Source organism: Perca fluviatilis, chromosome 14 (genome assembly GCF_010015445.1).
Source record: "Perca fluviatilis chromosome 14, GENO_Pfluv_1.0, whole genome shotgun sequence".
NCBI classification, from domain to species: Eukaryota; Metazoa; Chordata; class Actinopteri; order Perciformes; family Percidae; genus Perca; species Perca fluviatilis.
Window position 1 is genome coordinate 32,024,350 of NC_053125.1, and position 23,480 is coordinate 32,047,829.

Here is a 23,480-nt window from a genome sequence, read left to right on the forward strand (position 1 = left end):
CTCTGAGGAATTCCCTAAGCATGCAATGCTGGTAGGAGGAGGATGCCCTGACAAAATGTATCATTTTCATCGTTGTATTCATCACCTCAGCATACTCATCTGACAGGGAGGCACAGAGGACAGATTGATGAATGATGCAATGGTAAGATAAAATATCAGGATTGTCCCCTTTCAGTCTTGCTACAGCTCCTTTTTCTTTCCCTATCATAGAAGGGGCTCCATCTGTGGTTATTGAAACCACTTGTTTTGGCTCTATTCCTGTTTTTGTTAACATCTCCTTAATGGCCAGGTAGATATCCTCTCCTCTTGTACTGGTCTGAAGGGGAGTGAAAACTAACATGTCTTCACAGAATGTTTTCTGGTCTGTGTTGAAAAACCTGGCATACACTAACAGCTGAGCATTGTCACATATGTCAGTGGACTCATCCACAGCTAAGCCTACACATGGTGCCTTATGCATGGCTTCAACTAGCTGGGTTAGCACATCCTGAGTTAATATTTCACTTTTCTTCGTGGCAGATGATGCTGACATGGGAATTTGCTTTATTTTATCACAAAGCTCATTTTTTAGTTTTCCCTCAAGTAGTGTTTCAGCTACTGCAATCATGCATTCTTTGACAACCCTTCCATCTGTAAATGGCTTTTTGTGTTTACCCAAAATCCAAGAAACTCTGAGGAAAAACTCAAGAGCACGTTGTTGGGCAGTGAATGTGTGGCTCAGGATCCTGGTGGACTGGTCATATTGGGCTCTGAGACTACTTATTTTCTGTGATCTCAATTCAGATTTGAGTGGGTATTTTTGTTCAAAACCTTTATGTTTTGTCTCATAATGGCGTTTCACATTGGCACTTTTAATAAGTGCCACGGTTTCTGCGCATATGAGACACACTGGTTTAGTGCTCCCATTGGGAAGTATGAACAGAAATGAGTCTGTCCATTCTGGATTAAATGCTCTGTTTTCACTGTCCAATTTTCTTTTATTGGAGAGTGCCATTTGTTCCTTATTTTTCTCTGTTACCCTTTTTCTGCCTCACTCGTCTGTTTCGCTCCCTTTCTCCGTCTCACTCGTCTTTTCCTCAACGTTCTCCGGCACACTCATCTGTATCTCTCCCTTTCTCCGTCTCATTTGTCTGTTTCCGCTCCCTTTGTTTTCTACATGTATCGCTATCTTTTTAGTCCGACTTTCTTTTCCTGTGTAACTTGCATCTAACTCTCTCGTCTGTCTGCACTGTAGAGTACCAATGTTTACTGCCCGGAATGCAAAGACTTCATTGGCTGACTGGTATCACGTGGGATGGCTTAACTCACATGCAATTGGTCTGTGCGTTTCCTCATCTATGAAACCACTACCATAAAGACTACAAAAGCTGCACATATTAAAATAGAAGCCCCCCGTCAGGTTTTAATTAATAATCTTTTGTTTTGGTCCGGGTCCGTATGGGACGGCTTCTAGGTCCGGCTCTGGACCGCAGTCCGCCTGTTGGTGACCTATGATCTACAGTCTGTTAATTAAAATCAGCAACAGATCACATGTAGAGCATTTTAACAGCTACTCTGTCATAATAACATAAACTGGAGACTGTGTACAAGCTGATATATAGGTCTGATAACATTTTATTAAATCAGAATCGGACCACAGTGTTTCTGTCACTTCCTGTTCAGCCTGAATGCTGCTGGAATCAGCTGGAAACTGTCAGACTTGAGAGCAAGGGGGTAAGCTTTGCTTCAGAACTTGAACCTCCTATGGCGCCATTTTGATGCTACAAAGGCATCACCTCCCGTTAGCATCCCATTGACTGACATTCATTTTGGCGTCACTTTGACAGAGAATAACTTTACATCTGAAGCGTGTAAAGACTCTATTTGTCCGTTGTTTATTTCCAAAGAAACACCGACAATGTATAAAAGGCTCCATTACCTAGTACCTCACGTTATGGCTCCGTAGCAGACGCTTTTATAAAAATAGCAATAACGATTGTGTCACATAGTAGAGGAGTTACCGTATAGTATAGTATATATACAGTGCCTTGCGAAAGTATTCGGCCCCTTTGAACGTTTCGACCTTTTGCCACATTTCAGGCCTCAAACATAAAGATATAAAACTGTAATTTTTTGTGAAGAATCAACAACAAGTGGGACACAATCATGAAGTGGAACGAAATTTATTGGATATTTCAAACCTTTTAAACAAATAAAAACTGAAATATTGGGCGTGCAAAATTATTCAGCCCCCTTAAGTTAATACTTTGTAGCGCCACCCTTTGCTGCGATTACAGCTGTAAGTCGCTTGGGGTATGTCTCTATCAGTTTTGCACATCGAGACTGACATTTTTGCCCATTCCTCCTTGCAAAACAGCTCGAGCTCAGTGAGGTTGGATGGAGAGCGTTTGTGAACAGCAGTTTTCAGTTCTTTCCACAGATTCTCGATTGGATTCAGGTCTGGACTTTGACTTGGCCATTCTAACACCTGGATATGTTTATTTGTGAACCATTCCATTGTAGATTTTGCTTTATGTTTTGGATCATTGTCTTGTTGGAAGACAAATCTCCGGCCCCAGTCTCAGGTCTTTTGCAGACTCCATCAGGTTTTCTTCCAGAATGGTCCTGTATTTGGCTCCATCCATCTTCCCATCAATTTTAACCATCTTCCCTGTCCCTGCTGAAGAAAAGCAGGCCCAAACCATGATGCTGCCACCACCATGTTTGACAGTGGGGATGGTGTGTTCAGGGTGATGAGCTGTGTTGCTTTTTACGCCAAACATAACGTTTTGCATTGTTGCCAAAAAGTTCGATTTTGGTTTCATCTGACCACAGCACCTTCTTCCACATGTTTGGTGTGTCTCCCAGGTGGCTTTTGGCAAACTTTAAACGACACTTTTTATGGATATCTTTAAGAAATGGCTTTCTTCTTGCCACTCTTCCATAAAGGCCAGATTTGTGCAGTATACGACTGATTGCGAGTCTCCCACCTCAGCTGTAGATCTCTGCAGTTCATCCAGAGTGATCATGGGCCTCTTGGCTGCATCTCTGATCAGTCTTCTCATTATATGAGCTGAAAGTTTAGAGGGACGGCCGGGCTTCGTAGATTTGTAGTGGTCTGATACTCCTTCCATTTCAATATTATCGCTTGCACAGTGCTCCTTGGGATGTTTAAAGCTTGGGAAATCTTTTTGTATCCAAATCCGGCTTTAAACTTCTCCACAACAGTATCTCGGACCTGCCTGGTGTGTTCCTTTGTTCTTCATGATGCTCTCTGCGCTTTACACGGACCTCTGAGACTATCACAGAGCAGGTGCATTTATACGGAGACTTGATTACACACAGGTGGATTCTATTTATCATCATTAGTCATTTAGGTCAACATTGGATCATTCAGAGACCCTCACTGAACTTCTGGAGAGAGTTTGCTGCACTGAAAGTAAAGGGGCTGAATAATTTTGCACGCCAATTTTTCAGTTTTTATTTGTTAAAAAAGTTTGAAATAGCCAATGAATTTCGTTCCACTTCATAATTGGGACCCACTTGTTGTTGATTCTTCACAACAAATTACAGTTTTATATCTTTATGTTTGAGGCCTGAAATGTGGCAAAAGGTCGAAACGTCGTGCAAAGGGGACGAATACTTTCAAAGGCACTGTGTATATATATATATATATACTATATATATATATATATATATATATATATATATAGGTAAATAAAAATTGAATTGAATTGTTATATTATATATGTATTATACTATGTGTTATATACTGTATATGCAGCTATATTTGGTTCCTAATAGTTAAATGTGTATGTAGATGTCTCTGTGTTCAGCATTATGTCGGATTCTGTCTTCCTGTAAGTGTTTGTGTTTCCTGGGATGGTGAAGACATGTCCCACCTTACTCTGTCTCTGATTGGCTTACCCTGATATTCTCACCCTAACTCTAACCAATCTCACTCCTATGCCTAAATCTAACCAATCCTACTGAGAGAGGCAACAAGTACTAGCCAATCAGAGGCACCAAATATAGCTGCATATATAAAACATATATGAATAGTAACAATGACCAACAAACAAGTCAAAGTGTTTCTGTAGCTTAACAAGAGTATACATAGTGTGACGGTGAGGAAGAGTTAATAAAGTAGACTGAGGTCAGTTAGTGTCGGTACAAGATCCGTTCTGCACATGCGCAAAATGTTCGCGCATGTGCTGTTGTACAAGGATTTACGACACTGCACGATCTGTTCCACGCTTCCGGTCGACAGCCAAGCTAACGCTAGTTTAGCTAACAGCTAATTCAACTAACCGCTAGCTGAGACAGCATGTAAACTTTAAAAGACCCTCAAAATAAAACTTGAAAATAAACGATAACATATATAACAGCTGTTACGTCAGTTCTACTTTACTTGTGCTCATTTAAAATACAATCACTCAATATTTGTCTTTATTGTTATTACTCTAAAGTCTTAATTTAGCTGTAGCCTGCTTCTCCCATTAAGTTTGACTTAACGTTATTTTAGACTGAATCTAGCTGTCAGCTAGCAGTTAGCCAAATTAGCTGTTAGCTAAACTAACGTTAGCTTCCCGGTGGAGGCTAGCCATAGGCTAGCGTGGAACAGATTGTGCAGGTCGTATCCTCGGTAAAACAGGATAATCTTTTGCATTCGCAGAAAGGATCGTGCAGGCAGAACGGATCGTGTGTTTTTGTCTGATCAGTAAAGATGGCTGATGCTTCCTCTGCTGCTCTAACTGAACTCTTACTGCCTCATCTGATTTATAGTCAGTTCTTTTAACCGCAGGATGACTTGGAGTAAAAACTCCTGAACTTAAACACTATCACTTATGTTTTTGTTTAATCATTCCAGTAAGATTAATTATGAAGCTAGTTTCCAAAAAACACCCTAAAGCAACACTATCCTCAAATCATAGTCATAACATCTGCTTCTATAGATCATATTTACTGTTGAGTTCAGTTAAACATCAGACAGAAACAGTCAGATATTTAACTGAAGTGTAAATTTAGTTGTTTGCTGTGAAACTTCAACAGTCTCTTCAGACATACTGGATGATAAAGAGCTGCAGTTTCTCTCTACCAACATTAAAGAGGAACTGACACCACATCCTGACTCAGACTGAGAGGGTTTTAACTGTCTGAGTTTTGTCTCTTTTCTGCTGCAGAGTGTTTCTGAAATGAATTAACTGTTGGTTTGGACACTGTGGTGTGATGTGTGTGTTGACATGTTAATGCACTTTATTTTGTACCCTAAATGTTACTCTAATACCAGAGGTGGGTAGAGTAGCCAAAAATTGTACTCAAGTAAAAGTACTGTTACTTCAGAATAATATGACTCAAGTAAAAGTAACAAGTAGTCATCCAAATAATTACTTGAGTAAGAGTAAAAAAGTACTTGGTGAAAAAACTACTCAAGTACTGAGTAACTGTTGAGTAACGTCTGATTTATTTGTTAACACAAGCATTCAATCAGACGGACAAAAATACAAAATAATCATCTTTAGGCAAATTATAGTTCATCCAATCAATAAAATAAATTAAAATTCATTAAAAAATATCTTAAATTAAAATAATCCAGGTAAATTCAAGTACTTAAAAAATAAAATCAATAAAATAATAATACATAAAAATAATAATAAGCACAAGTTACACAAATTTCCAAACCTTTATACTTTTTACCAGGCTCTGCAAGGCAGAACTAGAACAAGTTAATGGAGCTGCTGTTTGGCACTTTTACTAAGGTAAACATGCTTTCAATATGACCACACACGAAGAAGAAGGTTTGAATTATGTTTTTATATGTTTTATTTGCTCTCACGATCGCTTCCACTGCCAGGGTTGCAACTGAAATAATAGGCTAAAGCAACGACGGAAAGCCCAAGTGTAATTATGGTCAGATCTTGTGCCTGACTGATGGGGAAGTGATATTGATGTTGTGATTTATGCACACCGTCGCCTGTTTTTTTTTCCAGCTGTCCTCCTGTTTTAGGAAGCAGCGACTGTATTGGGTTTTGCGTGTAAAACTGTGTGTTCTTCATATTTATGTAGAGTTATAGTTTGCTCTTCTTATGTAAAATATGTGGCTATTGGTCATGTTGTGCAAACATCACCTCTTTTATGTGAACAAGCGCCACTGGATTTGGAAACCCTGGGTTGGTTGAACTAGTTGATAACCACCGTCGTGACACAGCTGATGCGGGACCGCGGCTGTTAGGTTAGGTGAAGCCGGAAGACTGAAAGAGATCCAGGACATGTTGATCTGGATTTGTAGTACAGACCTCTGGGGTGTTCCTCCTCCTCTGTGTCTGCTGGCGGTTGATTCGAGAAGCCCCTGACTGCAGACCCGCAGACCTCAATGTGGGCGGAGTTAAACGTTTAGCCCCGCCCACTCTCCAACATTTGACCCCGCCGTCACCGTGATGCTTCCTGTTTGGTGTTATGTATTCCCGTATTCCTCCTGTCTCCTTCCACGCTTCGGACTGCCGCTTTCATATCATAAATAATGGAAGTAAGTGTGACTTTTATAATATTGTTCATGTAATTTTAGGTGTATCGTTACTTTATGTGAATTAGCTGCACATGAGCTAACGTATATTTAAACTAACGTACGTAACCACGTCTGTGGTGACCATGTCCACCTCACACACACAGACACACATGCGGCACCGAGTGGGGCTCTCCGATGCTCGGAGGCGATCCGTGGCCGGTGTTTCGGTTTAACTGGTTTTTGAATTAACTGGTGATAGAGGCAGATGTGGTGTAGGCGTGGCCTTTCAGGACCCATTCCCGACTAACCAGGAAATAAACATTCTTCGCCTCTATTTTTCATTCATTTGTCGGTGTCTTGTGAAACTTGACGATAGAAACGAGTTGCTGGGCATTAATTCTGGTCCCGACAGACATTCATGCAAACACTAGCCGTTGTCACTGCGAAATATCATCCGTTGTCTGGCGACTGTGTCTCGATCTTACTGCAAGCCACGGAGACACCCAGATCGACTTGTGAATTTACATTAGTAAACATTTCACCATTAAAACAACACTGTATCTAAAATGTAAGCAAACTGGGATATGACATATTGTAGAAAAAATATGTCTTAGTGTAAGTAATTAGCTGGGAAAGTTTCATGTTAATCTGTTATTTATTTTTACCCTATCACATAATGTCATGCAAAATGTGTGGGAATTTGTAATCTTTAAAGGCTCAGAAAACTCAACTGCAGTAGCACTTACACATACATGTCCGTTTAAGGATTATCCACACAAATACGACACATACTGTATGAACGAAAAAATAAAACCAAAAAACGCTGGGATTCCGAACCTTGGATGTCATGGACAAAAAACTGGGAGTAGAGGAGTTACACATCATCTATACCATTACACTACACACCGCGAAATGGTGTTGTGATTTCTATCTATATAGTGGACTCTTAGTCTACTAGAATTAACACAGGTTAACAAGGAGAAATATACGCCCATGTTAACTGGTGATATCACAAATTTAACATGGGCAAATGCAAACCTAGAAACTGTAAAGTATAGTTCATATTTGCCTCACATACCGAAAACTAACTGATGTACAACAAACAGGCATGACCCCACTTAACACTTTATTCCGTTTTGGGGGTAAAAATGAAACACGTCAGTCATAAGCCCTATTCGCACGGGATAAGTATTACCTGGGGACCTCTTGTAGTTTATAAATTACCCCCACACGTCTGTGTTTCGTCTGGCGCATTCACACGGGATAACTGAAGTCTGTATTTTACTCAAATTTACAGACATGATGTCAAAACTTTTCATTTATAATTGACAACGCAGTGCTAGACCCCAAATCACAGAGATGCCGATTCGCGGGACTAATATTATCACAGGACCTCCGTTTTCGGCGAAATATGGTAGGTCATTTGCGGGGGAATTATTACTTTACAAATTACAGACATGACCGATTCGCACGGGATTAAGATCACAGACAACCTCCGCGATTATTACAAATGACTGGAGGTCACCAGGTAATACTTATCCCGTGCGAATAGGGCTATAGTTGTGTTTTTATGTCTGTGTCGACCCAGAATCGCGCTTTTTGTCTTATGGAAGCCTATACACTATTGTTATGACCATATGGCCATTGTATTGTAGCAAAATGCTGATCCTCGTTTTCTCTCTCGCGACATAGTGTTATCTAGTCTCGGTTAAGTTATGAAGTGAGTTGCAGCAAAAGTGATTTGAAGTGAAGAACATATGAATCTTTTTTTCTCCGAGTTTGACTTTTATTTATCTCACACATAATTTGTTGGCCTACTTTGACAACACAAAATGGTCATGGTATATGATTACAAATCTAGGCTACTCGAGAGAGTTTGATATCATTCAGATTCAGATGGGTCATATGAATATGCGGCGGTTGAAGAGACAGTTTGTGCTGAGATAGACCTAAACATTAATAACAATGATAAATGATCACGTTTGCGCATGACTGACGTGTTTCATTTTTACCCCCAAAACGGAATAAAGTGTTAATGAGTACAGGCATAATGGATATTAAAAAATGTGGTTGTGAAGAGGCTGTAGCTTAACATAACACACAGAAATATAATTAAATGTCTATTTTAAATGCCTATCAAGTTAATCTGAGCGGATCACATTTTGCCACAGCTGACCGCTGTCTCCACGCTGCGTTCAGCTGGGTGTAAAAACCTCAAATGTAGTTTATGTTTTACTTACAGGCGGTATTTAAATATTAACAGATCTAATACACTTAATCCATGTTGTACTGTTATTGAATTAAGTTGTGATGCCGCTGCAAGAACGAAGACTGACAACGTAGGTGGCTGTGTCAATGCCTGTTCACAATTGGCTACTGCAAACGTCAGTGTGTTTTCCAAAACTTTTCCGTTATCTGTGTTATATTTGTAGCCTATCATTCCGTTATTAATCTGACTTCAAGTTGATTTGAGATGCTTTCATACAGGGATAAGTGAAACATACTTTCTGAGGTGTTCGCACTAATGTTTGTGGCGATAGCAACGACTGATGCCAGATTAAATTTGTGACACAACTTCTATCCCGTTGATTGTGTTTTATATTTAATTCTACGGACGTGCATCATTCTCATCACTATGGTAGTGTACACTACTACTCATTCATCATATTTGGACAGGACTCAGGACGGTCAAACTCCCATTTTATAGCGATTTGGATATTAGGCGCAGGTGTGGAAAGGTGAAATATCAGGTTTGTGCTGGTGTCTTTGTTGTTAGCTTGTTTGTTATCTATAATAGGCCTACCCTACCTATAGGCTGGACACCGTTTTATAACTAACTAAAGCGTGAATGTCACTAGATAATCTAAAAAAATCGGTGTCCGTGCATAGTTTACAGTCAGAGACCGTGGTAGAGACACACGACGTTACACTCGCCAGACAACGAGTGATATTTTCGTAACAAAAACGACTCATTTGTTCATGTATATCTGTCGGGTCCAAAACTACTGTCCCAGCAACCCGTTCATACCGTAATGTTTTCAAATGAATGTGAAAAAGAGGCGAATTCATCAGAATTGTTTACTGCAGCGGTGCAGCCCTGCCTGCAACACATATCACCAGTTAATTCAAAAACCAGTTAAACCGGAACACCGGCTCGGAGCCCTGCCGCTGGCGGATATGCGACAGCGAGGACCGGTTCCACGGCTTGGTCAGCGACATGAACTCGTAGCGGCCGGTGGAGCTTCAGAGCACCGGGCTTCCACCGCTGCGAAAGGGTTTTTTAGCTTTAGGAGTAGGCCTTTTATCTGTTAGTCCTACCGACGTAGACACTTTGGCGTTATGTAGTTGACCCGCAGTGGTGAATGGTCTGCAGTTCTTCTGGGCGGTCGTTGCCGTGTTCTGATTGTTCTCATCTCAGCTTCGCCGAGACAAAATAGGCATGCCATTTTAAAAATCTTTAATTTATTGTCAGAAATATCATGTTTTCAAAAGCATCACTTTCATCAAATTTTATGTGACTTATTTAGACTGCAAGCAGGGCGGTTCGGACAAACGAGCAGGCTTATGTGCCAGGGCTGAGCCCTGGCCCAATTTAACCCCTGCTAATATCAGAGTGCATTCGGCGATATGCACTGTAATGAGACTAATCCGAGTACAAGAAAAAGGTTTTTTTTTTTAGGCATATTGAAATTTCTCTGCCACAAGGAACGAGTGGGTATATGAAATTTGCGGAACTCTTAAGGTTAAGTTGAAGTTCCAACCTCTGGAAAGTTCCTAAATGTTCAAAGCATTGATTATATGTTGGTGTATAAATGGTTTTTAAACTTTACATTACATTTACTTTTCCAATACACTGTTTTCACAGAAATATCGCTCAGACCTTGTCCCCTGTACCCTGGAGGACTTGTGGTGCAGATGATAAGGTATTTCTGTATATAACTCTTATGAACTGTACAACTTGATCATCATTCTTTCATTACAAATTGTATATTGCTCATACCAAGCAAGGCTCATCCGACAACTGTGGCATGTTTTTTTTGATGGTAAGATGTTGGCTATTCAGTATATTTTACTGGTCATATTTGTGTAGAAAAGTTTTTCAACTTATTATTCTCGCACTTACGGTATACCGTAAGTGCGAGAATACATGCAAAGCACACTATTTTTGCTCATACTGTTTGTATTTCTTGACATGTTTAGTAAACTTTTTACACTGCATACACTGTTCATACATCTAAATCCTAGGAGATAGATGCTGATTTGATGACATGATGTGACTTCATGGCACCCTCTTCTAAATCCTCAAATATATTCCTGGGGATGTCATCAAAATGTATCAAACTAAACCTATTTTTTCTTCTTTTTTTTACTTTTACAGTATGCGTTTTATGTGGCGATGGAGGCACAGTGTGAATTCAGAAAGCAATGAGCTGCCGTTACTCCGTGGGGAGGTGATGAAGCCTGCTGTTCTCCAAATGGACCCTGCAAATTAGATAAATGCACTTCAGGACATCCTAGAAGAACAACTGGATGAGCACCAAGACGACATGGAAACATTCTTCAAACTTTGTGTTGTTGAACAACACTTAAAAATCAATGCCATGTTCCTCGAAGAGTGATATAATACGATCCGTACCTGAGATCCAGACCTGGGGCCTGTTTCACAAAACCAAGATAAAGGATTAAACCAGGATTTCCCAGTTATCCTGGATGAATTTAGCCTTGATTCGGTTTCACGAAAGCGCAGGCACATAAATCTTCATGGAGATTGTTTCTAGATTTTAGAATCCAATTTCTTCAGTGTCTTTATTTTCTACGTCCATATATACAAGGGAGCGAGGCATTTAATAAGTAGAGAAGGAAACTTGTCCTCTATAAAAAATTAAAAAAAAAACGCGAATGAATAGTAGTAGAATAATAGTGAATAATTGTCTAAAAATATACATTTATGAACTACTGCTCTTAACTGAAACCATTCAATGAGTCACTGTCATTTGCAAAAACGAACAGTTGTACACTTTGCATTAAAAGCGAGCAGTGGAAGTTAATATGACTTAGGAAATTTATATTTTAGCCCATCAGAGAGAGGGAGGAACAGAGTGAAAGAGATATTTACACATCATATTCTAGCGAAAATTGATCTTCATGGTAAATTTCCTGAGTAACATTATCTTCTGCTCACTTTTAAGGCAAAGAGTACAACTGTTAATTTGGGCAAATGATTATAACTGCTTACTTTTAAGGCAAAGAGTACAACTTTAAATTTGTGCAAATGATTATAATCATTGCATGTCATCATACTTCCACAAGAAGCTGCTGCTCACTCTGTATAAAGTATGAACAATGCGTATTCTCCATTTTGGCATCAGGAAATCTGTGATCGGCCTCGCGGTCTGTTGAGGAAAGCCGTGAATGCACATCTATCTGAATTACTTCAGCCTGACTCAACCTAGTCTCTCCTCCTCAGCTCCTAGTCTCTCCTCCTCAGCTCCTAGTCTCTCCTCCTCAGCCTGGCTTGGCCTTCGTGAAACGCACCAAGCCAGGATGCACAGATTAGACTAGGTCAAGCCTCGCTTTATCAGTTATCCTTGATTTATATTCTGCTTTTGTGAAACAGGCCCCAGTACATGATTGTTTTAGTTCTTATTGTCATTATTATTGTTGTTGTTATTCAACTTATTTTCATAATTATTGGTATTATTATTGTTATCATTATATTATCATTATCATCATTACTATCAATATTATTAATTTCATTATTATTAATAACATAATTTTTGTCATTATGTTCATCATTAATAACATTTTAGTATTTCATTAACATTTTTACTGTTTGCCTGGTTGTTTTATGTTAATGTTTGTTTGTTGTTCAATAATTTGTTGTTAAATAAAAAAAAGTCTAGTGATCCCTTTTCATTTTGATAACATTAAGAAAGTATCTCAGGTTACATTTGATTATGGTAAATACACATTCAAATATATTACTTTTTTCATCATTTAATGCATAATTAAGGTAATTTAATGTTTTAATAGGTAGTTAATCTGTTATTTTGTGAAATGTGTCAATATTTTATTTCATAATTAGTAAAACCAATAATTAATTTCATTGTGTTTAAATTGCTGCATTTCCCCACATTCATTAAGGTTTCTTCTCCCTTAACGGACACCGTATTAATTGAGTTGGGCAGTGGGCGGGGTTAAACGTTTAACTCCGCCCACATTGAGGTCTGCGGGTCTGCAGTCAGGGGTACATGGGTGATTCTGACATTTTTGTTTTGCTACGACTGTAAAGCTGACCCGTCCGTTCTCTTAATACATCCATGGTCCGGTCCCGCCGCTGAGATTGAGTACGGTGACGAGACTGCACAACTACGTTTGATTGGTGAAACACAGTCACGTGGTAGCTTTTAGCGGAAGTCTCTCTCTCTGTCAAAATAAAACACTAAAATAAGGCGTACGCGGGGGGATAAAAACAATGACACGTAGAATACCAAGAGGTAAAAAGAAAAGTAACGAGCTCATTGTAGCCAGATGTAGCGGAGTAAGAGTACAGTTTCTTCTTCACAAATCTACTCAAGTAAAAGTAAAAAGTATAGTGATTTAAAACTACTCCTAGAAGTATCATTTTTTCAAAAACTTACTCAAGTAAATGTAACGGAGTAAATGTAACTCGTTACTACCCACCTCTGTCTAATACAGTGTCGCTTGAATAAGAAAGACCTCTGAGCTGTTTCCTGCTGACCTGAACACACAAGAAAGAGAAGGTGCTGTGCTGCCACTTGCTGGCTGTCTGACTCAACTGATATGATGCGTTCTTCCAAAGAGAGTTTTACATCTCATTGTAAAATAGTCTGTTTTTCATGTGAACATTAGTGCAGGAATGTGCAGTTTTTGCCCATGGGTATAAAAACGTACAGTTTAAATACAAAACTATGTTTAAGAGGGAAGATAGTAATGATGTGTCAGTGCTTCAGATGATGGTTCTGATTTAAAAAAAAAAAAAAAAAAAGGTTTCATTTCTCTGGAACAGACATACATGTTGCTGCCCTTCGGCTTCAGATGACGGTTCACAGTTGGCTTTGACTTCATGTATTAACCTTCTAGCTGTGTTCTCATTAACGTGACCATCTGCTAGAAGAATTGGGATGTATCCATGGAAGTGTGTGCAGTCTCATGGCTTGTATCCTGTGAAAAACACATTTAAAGAATGCAAATGGACTCTCAATTTGAGATGTTTGTCTCGTTGTAGCTGCAGTTACCTCAGCTACCTCAGTGAGGAGTAGAGGACCTCTGGCTCTGCTGGAGACTCTGAACACAAACAGTCTTTACATCATTATTATTAGACACCTCATACATGATTGGCCGGTTCAGGTCTACCTCAGTGAGGAGTAGAGGACCTCTGGCTCTGCTGGAGACTCTGACTTACTTTATTATTAGCCACCTCATACATGTGTAGCTAAGCAGTTCATTTACATTTTTATTAGCCATGTAAACAGCATGGTGGGAATGTTTGTTTTTTTCCAGAATGAGGACAAAAACCAGAGTATTTTGTGCATGTAAACATAGTCAGTGTTTTGTCTTTTTGTAGTTATATCTTTTTATAGGAATAGCTCATTATATTTCCACATTTGGAGGGAAATCCTCTTATTCTCTTTCTTTCAGTCTCATTTTCTGTAAGTACATGTGTGCATGTAAAAGTAGTCACTGTTGTTTTGGGTAGTGTGTACACTGTGTAGCGTGTATAACACCAGTGTGTAACAGTGACGTGTAGAGTGACTGTCTGCAGTCGTTTGCAGAAGTAGTAATATACACGCTGTCTGCATGTCTTGACCAGAGCACGTTCAGTAAACATCATTGATAATGAAAGGTCAGTTGACCGTGTACTTTGTTTATGGAAACGTCCCAATGTTTCTTCATCACCATGAAGCCGCACCTCTCTGTTTGATTTGATGTCTTTGATCACAGAAGTGTCAAAGTCTACTAGTTAAAGGGAAATACAGTTTAAATGTTCACATTTTATTTCTTCTCAACACTTGTTTCTGCTGTGAGAGCTGATAAGAAAACCAAGTCATGTGAAATGGACTTCACACCCACAGAGCAGCTACAGTAGAAGCAGACTTGTTAACCGCAAGAGGAAGAAGTCACGATGTGAACATGTCAGTTTGGCACACAGACCATTCATTATTAACACTTAAAATATAAATGTGAATCAAAATCTAGATGAAATTCATTATCTGTAAAATGTTTGTCACAACATGGAAACCAAAAAAAGCATTTTAGTATTTACATGTAAGTGGATCATAACAGTATGTGTAAAGCCCAGTTCAGACCAAAGAACATTCAGGAAATGATCGCCGTGCTTGAAGCCAGCTGTTAAGCTACCGACGTCATACAGTCGACACGTCTTTGAAAGGAACTCTGGGAGATGAAGTCCCAGAGGCCCGCCTGAAATTACATGTAACGCCAAAGCTGCTGCTTGAAACAAGTTAACTCAAATCTTACGGAAAATAACTTTAAAGTAAATATTTTGCACATATTCTTATTTTGACCGTAACACACTATAACACAAAGGCAAATGACTTTATTGTGAAATACCTACTTAGCATTCTTGATGTGTAGTTTACACCGTTTATTTTAGTCCCTTTTCAGTGGTTTAACAGAGGCGAGGAGGTGTTGTGTTCACTTATTTGCAACTAAACTGCTGCCACCTACATAGAGATAGTTTTGTTTGTTTCAAGATTATTAGAAGCTGCCTTGGCCAAAATTTAGTACTTTCACAACATACTTACACCAATATAACCTCATGTTAATAAACCATCTCACGTTATGCATGCATGTGTATGTATGTATCTCTATGCATGAGAGTATGTATGCATGCATGTAACACTGCCAGTCAAAGAGGAAGGAAGAAGAGTTTTACTTGATGCGGATATACACTGAAATAAAAAGTCAAGACATCATTTCACCAACTGTCAGGATGGAGGAAACATCTCTACTCTGGCTGCTCTGTAAGTAAACTGAGTTTCTGAAAAATATCAGATGAAAGAAATAGGGATTGACCGATACTGTTTTTTTTTAAGGCCGATACCGATTATTAGTAGTTAATGTAACAAAGATTTGGAACTGATTTGCATTTACAGTTAAAATGAAAATCTTTAAGTCAAAATTAAGATTTTAGATTGTTACAAACTCCAACACAAAACCTTGTTTAAATGCTTTAACCCTTGTGCGGTCTTCCCGTCAACCTTGAAATAAAACAACCTTTTTTTCGACGTTTTTGACGCCCATTTTTTCACAGTTTGTATTTGCTTTTTCCAACGTTTTAAATTGTAAAAAAAAATGTCTTTACATTTTCAGCGCTTATTTCTACGTCCCATATTTTCTGATATAAAACAAAAATTGAAAATGGGTCAATTTGACCCAAAGTCAACACTTTTTAAGGGTTAAGCAATTATTTAATTAATTAGAAACGTTCAACATCACACCCACATTAAAATGATCTGCAAACTGCCAAAAAACGTCCCAATAATCAGTCAATACCTAGAAAGAAATACAAGATGAAAGGAAAGCTGATACTGGAAAACTGAACTGGTTTTTAGAGTTTACAATTATAATAATGTTATTTTGAAAGATTGTGTAAATGATTTAAAGCCTGTTTTAGTGTGTTCTTTTCATTTATTATTTAAACTTTGAACTGAACCAGACTCCAACTAACCAAAGTGTCTTATCTCTTCAGTTCTGACCTCACTGCTGAGCTGCCCAACAAACCAAGGTCAGTAACCTGTTTTCTTGATAGAAAAGGTTGTGTTTAGCCCTCTGGGGTCTAAAGGATTTTTGACAACATCTGGTCCGTCTGGTTTTATTTTCTAAAAAAGCTTGTAAAACATTTATTGAGATCACACACACAGCAATGCTACACAAGCATACATTGTCTAAAACAGTTCTCCTATATATTTGGAGTCATCCACTGCAAAAATAAACATAATGAACATTATAACTCATATAAAAGGACAACCAAAACTATTTACATTTCTTCAATAAATGCCCAAATGTATCCCACATATCTAAACAGTGATACCATTCTCCTCTGTAGAACGGGCTAGATCGGTAATAGACGATCTTTGATCACATCTAACTGTCCTGACTCGTGTGAATGATCTCTTCTCACAATGAACAATCTTCGTTCACCCTTGGATGCCCATATAAGGCGTAATGTGTGACGGACCTGCCTTCCATTGGATGACAAAACATAAACAACCTCTCTCGAAAAGCATCATGGGATTTCAATATGGCGGCTAGCATCGTAGCTAGCGGCAGCAATGACCGAAAAATGTATAAATTATGGACATCAAGTGGATAAAACTTTAATGTAAGAGTTTGGATTTATTGCTCGACAACCCCGAAAAAAAGTCACAAGTTCCAGACTGGATAGAAACAGCCTGTAAATGCTAGAAAGACACCAAAGACACCACCGTGACCGCCGGAGCATCAGCTCTCAGCTGGAAAAGATGGTATGACGCTATCTGTTATCGTTATGAAATGATTTAAATATGAATAAGAGATGCTGTTTTCTATCGGGTACGATAGGCACAAGCTGCCAGTGTTAAAGTACTTTTAGAATGTGTAGAGGGGTATTGTGAGTGTTCAAATAGAGGTTTTTGATCATTTAGAAGCCAGATGTCTCATGTATCAAAACATGCATAGAACAAGTTGTCAATGTGTGTTCAAAATATTTGTACGAACAAAAAGTTTGGTTTTTATCAAACCTGCACATGAACAATGATACATCTCTCCTACATCTACATCCACCGGCTTGTTCACACTTTGAAGCTCCCCAGAATACCAGATATAGTTAACCACATCCCTTTGAAACTCTCACACAATGAGGTTAAGATATTGGAGCATCCTGGAAGCAAACATGGAGGAAGGTTTCCCAGCTTAGATCAATTATTGATTGTGTAAAGAAATCAGCTGATTCCTTAAGTTTCCCAGATAATGAATGTGAAGCCTCAGAGGCCCCCCAGTCACCCTTTGTCCAAAGCAGTGATTGCCACAGTATGATATGATATATTTTTTATTAATATGTCATGCCACTAGCCCATATAACCCCATACAGGCCAGCTGACAGTCTTGCCTGGGCCCGGGACAAGATAAGCTTAGATGGGCCCCCCGCGCCCAGATCTCTCCTTTTTCCTTGCTCTTCCTCTCCCCTGCTCTTCCTCTCCTGTTCCTCTCCTCTCCTCTTCCTCTCCTGCTCCTCTCCTATGCTCTTCCTCTCCTATGCTCTTCCTCTCCTCTGATCTTCCTCTAATCTGATCTTCCTCTCCTCACATCTCTCACTGAAATTAATGTGATCAGTCTCTGATCCATCGTGCTCAGACTCTCCGCATCTCTCTCTCTCTCTCTCTCTCTCTCTCTCTCTCTCTCTCTCTCTCTCTCTCTCTCACCGGTAGCCTGACTCTGTCCCTCCGTTGCGAGGCAGCGGGCCCCTCCCGCATCACTCTCTCTGTCACCTGACTGCAGCTGGATCTCTCTCTGTCTCATCCTCTCTGACGGAGCTACCAAACTCAACTGTTTCTGTCAGAGAGAACGTGTTGTCTCAGGCTTTTATACAAGCTAATGGACGTTAACATGAGAGCTGGCCTGTTAGCTTACGTTACATGGCTCGTAAACGTTGGCTGCGCTGTTTCTTACCTTGCTCTACGTTGACAGTTCCAGCTTCACCGTCACCACCTTTTTTTTTTAAATATTTGTTTAGAAAATCTCTAAGGCCTCTATTTTCTTCTTCTCTTTTCTTTCCTTTTCTGAGCACCGGACTTGTGCTGACCGGACATTTTGAGCATACTGAACTTCAAATCTACTGAAAACAACATCAACTTTTGATAAGGGGCCAAACCATTTTTGTGTTGGGGGTGGGGGGGTTCTTGACCACTATTTCAAGGACAATTGGGAAGAAAACAAATAAAAAGCTTTTATGTAACTCAAATATTACATATTTTTTTCCACAAATAGGCCTATTTAAAAAAATGTTTTTCAATTATTCCATAATTTAATGAGGGCCCAGTTCTGGGCCCCCAGTTCTGGGCCCCCCCCTACTGTGGGCCCGGGACAACAGACCCGTTTGTCCCCCCCTATCGGCGGGCGTGACCCCATATAAAAGTAATTTCATTCACAGCTTCCGGTCCAATGTCCACACACAACATACTCTACTCTGCACAAAATAAAGAATAAATAAAACATTTACAGCAGCCACAATAATGTAACCACATACATTGTCAACTAGACATTTCGTACCAAAACTACAAAAATGAATTACCACGAATTCATGCATGACGTCATGCATGAAAAAGCATGACTTCATGTGTGTAGTACTTCATGAACTGTCAGTAATATACAAGGATTAATAGTATCTCATGCATGACTTAATGCAGCAACAATATGCTAATTCATGCATGGAATGAGGTATTTCATTCATCATGACTTCTGATTTATTAATGATATGCATGTCATCTTCAAAGGTAAATATGCAGTTAAAGTGACAGGCTAAAGAAACTGAATTGTAGTGTTGTAATCATGATTAACTAAACATGACTTCTTCATGTTTGTGGCACTAAATAAAGTGCTGACCAGCTCCATCTTTAACTTTGATAAGTAAGATATGATTAATGGTGGCATATGCAGTTATCATCTTTGTGAAAAAGGAGGACTTTGTAAAAAAAAAAAAAAAATTATCAAGACATTTCTTTTGTTCAGACACAAAAGTTAGTAAAAAGTCAAATTAAAAAATATCCTATTTTAGTGAACATTGTTCTCAAGCATTATTGTTTACGTGCTTTATGTTGTTTTAAATGAAGAAACTATAAAATGCATCTGCAGTATACTGTATTTTGTGTCAATTTAGTGACCTCAGTATCATTTTGCCAACGCACTCCTTTAATTCTTCATGCATTTCATTTTATGCCCCCATTAATCATATCTTATTTATCAATGTTAAAGATGAAGTCATGCATGAATTCATGATAATTCATGTACCATTATTATAAAGTGAAGACTTCAAAAGTGTTACCAAAAAAATGTAATAAATAAATAAATAAACATATGTCACTACCAGACAGAGAATCATCAATACAAAGCAGTCTTCATTTTAGTCCATGATTGTTCTAAAAGTATAAAACATTTTTAAGTTTTGTCCAAACAACCAAACATTTTTTATTTAACGTGTAATGCCACTTAAGTGGCCCTTCCTACACGGATTACATAACACCCATTAAAGTCATTTCATTCACAGCTTCGGGTCCAATGTCCACAACACAACATACTCTACTGTGGACAAAATAAAGAATAAAGAAAACATTTCACAGCAGCCACAACACAATAGTGGAAACCCCATATACACTGTCAACTAAACATTTCGTACCAAAACTAAAAAGACAAACAATTTTAATAGCTAAATATATGTCTCTACCAGACAGAAAATCATGGATACAAAGCAGTCTTCCTTTAGCTTGTTCTAAAAAGTAAAAAAAAATGTTTTATGTTCAAACAACCAAACTAACAGATGTATATCTTGCCTCATCTCTTTTACTTTAACTTTGTTAAATAATTGCAATCTTAAATCATGATAATATGGACAATACAAAGCAAAATTAACTTCATTTTAGATTTCATTGAGATCACATAAATAACAGTCTGTCTTGCTCACTGGTTTCAGTATGGAGAGGGAGTATTCCAGACCTGAACTGAGCACACACAGATCTTGTCACCTTGGACAGATTACATTTTACATATTTCTCAATACCAAACTAATTTTTCATCAAACTAAAGGTTCTAAGTTTTGGGTTGTTCTAGATCTCAGCAGCCCATTTCTCTTTAAACTGGTGAAAAACAGCAGTATTAATCAACAACTAGTTTTTTAACCATAATACATTCTTCTCCCTCCAGCCTCTCTGACTGTGAGTCCCAGCAGCTCTCAGCTGTTTAAAGATGAATCTGTCTCTCTGAGCTGTGAGGAGGACGACAGCTCTGCTGGATGGACTCTGAGGAGGAACACAACCATAAAACCCAGGACTCAGTGTGGAGATGGCTGGGGAAGACCTGCTGGTTCTTCCTGTAACATCAGCTACATGGACCCAGTGGACAGTGGAGTTTACTGGTGTGAGTCCAGAGAGGGAGCAACCAGTAACATCATCAACATCACTGTCACTGGTAAGATCAGACTGTGGAGTCAGTATTGATGAAGCTGTGTGTGAATGGATGACATGCTGTAGTTTGTCTCTGTGTTGAGGTGGACCAGTGATCCTGCAGAGTCCTGTCCTCCCTGTGATGGAGGGAGAAGACCTCACTCTGACCTGTAAAACAGAGACGTCCTCCAACCTCCCAGCTAGTTTCTATAAAGATGGATCCTTCATCAGGAATGAGCCTGCAGGTCACATGACCATCCACAATGTTTCCAGGTCTGCTGAAGGCCTCTACAAGTGTCACATCAGCAGTGTTGGAGAGTCTCCACCCAGCTGGGTCTCTGTCACAGGTGAGGAGGTTACCTTTGATTTCAGGAGTTCATCCATCCAGATATTCACCTGACAGCTGATTCTCTCTACAGAGAAACCTACAACCTCAGCTCCGCCCCTTGGCTCAGACCACCTCCCCCTTGTGATCAGACTGGTCTGTCACCTGGTGGTGTTCTGCCCGTTCTGCATCTCCACCATCATCATGGTGTCTTTATATCGACACAGGGCAGCAGGTAACACTGTGAATCATTCATTGACCTTATGATCATTCAATCCATCAATCTCACACCACCACTCTGGTGTTGATCAGTTAACAGCTTTCTGTCTAACCTGTTCTGACTCTAGGAAATGACCTGCCCGTCTCCGTGCTGATGACCCCACCCACCCAGGCTGAGGAGGGATTGGATGATGACCATGATGAGGTCATCACTGCTGTCACCACGGAGCATCACTTCTGAACTGATCTGAAAAGAAGCGCAAATGTTTCAAATCCTCATAAATCAGAAACAGTGGAAGCCTCAGAATGCTTCCCTGTGGATCTCCACTGGGAAGCATTTTGAGTTTGACCTGTAAATGGAGGATGTTAACTTAAGCCCAGTTCAGTCCAGAGAATGGCGATGAAAGAAGTTTAAACGTGCAGCTGCTTGTAATGCTCCAGTCTGCAACGTTTTGAAACCTTTTAGTTTACAACAGTGAGATGAGACGGTGTATCCTCTGCATTGAGATGACTCTGGGGCGCTCGTTGAGCCTCCGTATAAAATTCTGCCATTTCCAACAGCTGACAGTTTGAAACATAGTAAATAAAATGGGTCATTTCATTTCTATAGTTTGCAGCTTATTTGACCGTTCCAAAACCAGCCTCTGAAAACGTAACCAGCTGAGTCGCAGCGACACCATCAGCTTGTTTTAGTCGAGCTGAAACGGGCCGCTTCAGAAGTAAAGGTTTCTTCATGTGCCATCTTTGCTTGCATCTTTTTTGCTTTAGTAGCAGATAGTGGTTCAGGTTCTGCTGTAAGTTGTGTTGTTGTTCATGTCTTAGATGTCAAGTTTTAATCTCTTCATATCAAATGAAATAAAATGATGAGCATCTTTTCTCTCTGTGTTTTGTTCCAATGTGATCATAACTTCACTTCTCTCATACCAAACAGCCTGTTTCCTTGTAGCTGACATGTGACATAGTCGTATATAAAGAGGAAGGAGGAGGCCTTTACTGGCTGTCCAACTGCTGTTGAACCTCACCAACTCTGACATCACAATCCAACATGGCTGTTCCAAGCATCAACAGTAGTGAAAGCTGTGTGATTATACTGTTTATTTGCACTTCTGTTTTATATCTTGGTTCGTTGGCGCCTTGTTGAGTGACATTTTGCAGGTGAAGGCCAAGGAGGCACCTGACATTTTGGGTGCTTGGGCCTTAGCCCGGTTGGCTTGTTCAGTAATCCATGCCCACTGTTCAAGTGTTTAAATATTATCATTCACAACAAACACTAGACTTTCCTCTGAAACAACATTTAACATCTGCATTCATACAAAGAGTTACGGTGCAGATCCACTTGTCCGTGTGACGCTTCTGTCGCGTCGCGCCCCGCTCTATTCCTATGGGTGACGTCAAGCGACTTCAACGCTCCTGCAAAGCATTCCGGGAAGGCGGCGCTACATTTGAAAAAATGCTGTGCGTCAAAAAGCTCGCCGATGCCCAGCTTTATGCAAATGAATCGCGTTGAACGCGACGCGACTATCCAGTAGAAGTAGACGAAAATCTTTCAAACTGACCTCTGTTGATCTGAAATGAAGACATATTCAGCAACTGCACGGCCTATTTCTCGCTTAAAATGTTTTCAGAAACACATTTCGGTGAACTATTTTTGTAAAATACGAGATCGTATTCTCAACAAGCCGCCATGACACTCTGTTGAAATTCTCGAGTAGACACACCCACGTCACGCGTTCGTTCAATCAGCTGCTGGTTAGGGCGTGGAGCATCAACCATGGCTATATGACGTCGCGACACCACCCGACAGTCGTGTCGCAAAAGTGGATCTGTACCGTAACTCACAGCTACAGTATAACGGTACAGATCCACTTGTCCGTGTGATGCTTCTGTCGCGTCGCGCTCCACTCTATTCCTATGGGTGACGTCAAGCGACTTCAACGCTCCTGCAAAGCATTCCGGGAAGGCGGCGCTACATTTGAGAAAATGTAGCGCGTCAAAAAGCTGGCCGATGCCCAGCTTTATGCAAATGAATCCGTTGAACGCGACGTGACTATCCAGTAGAAGTAGAGCACAGAGGAGACGGGGAGAACATCACTTCTCCCTGACACAACATTCCCCGCTGGACCCGCCCATAGCTGTAAATTGAGGAACCCCCATCAACGTACAAATGAGGGGCAGGCATCGCGACACCACGCGACAGTCGTGTCGCAAAAGTGGATCTGTACCGTAACGGTGCAGATCCACTTTATCGCTCGCGGCGTGCTGTCGGCGTCGG

General features: G+C 39.8%; 1 protein-coding gene and 1 long non-coding RNA gene across 3 annotated transcripts in view; both read left to right on the forward strand.

Moving 5' to 3' along the window:
• The window catches only part of LOC120572827 (low affinity immunoglobulin gamma Fc region receptor II-like), a 48,180-nt gene extending 26,089 nt beyond the window's left edge, over positions 1 to 22,091 (forward strand). For both annotated transcript variants that reach the window (XM_039822298.1, XM_039822299.1), the window contains 5 exons: positions 16,221 to 16,256; positions 20,426 to 20,689; positions 20,769 to 21,011; positions 21,084 to 21,224; positions 21,337 to 22,091. In XM_039822298.1, the coding sequence (XP_039678232.1) occupies positions 16,221 to 16,256; positions 20,426 to 20,689; positions 20,769 to 21,011; positions 21,084 to 21,224; positions 21,337 to 21,449 (797 nt within the window). In that variant the 3' untranslated portion in view covers positions 21,450 to 22,091. The remainder of the gene's footprint in view (positions 1 to 16,220; positions 16,257 to 20,425; positions 20,690 to 20,768; positions 21,012 to 21,083; positions 21,225 to 21,336) is intronic.
• On the forward strand, positions 6,275 to 11,404 carry LOC120572969. Its single transcript, XR_005641538.1, has 3 exons — positions 6,275 to 6,505; positions 10,350 to 10,407; positions 10,863 to 11,404. It is a non-coding gene; the product is annotated as an uncharacterized LOC120572969 (long non-coding RNA).
• Positions 22,092 to 23,480: the final 1,389 nt, after the last annotated feature.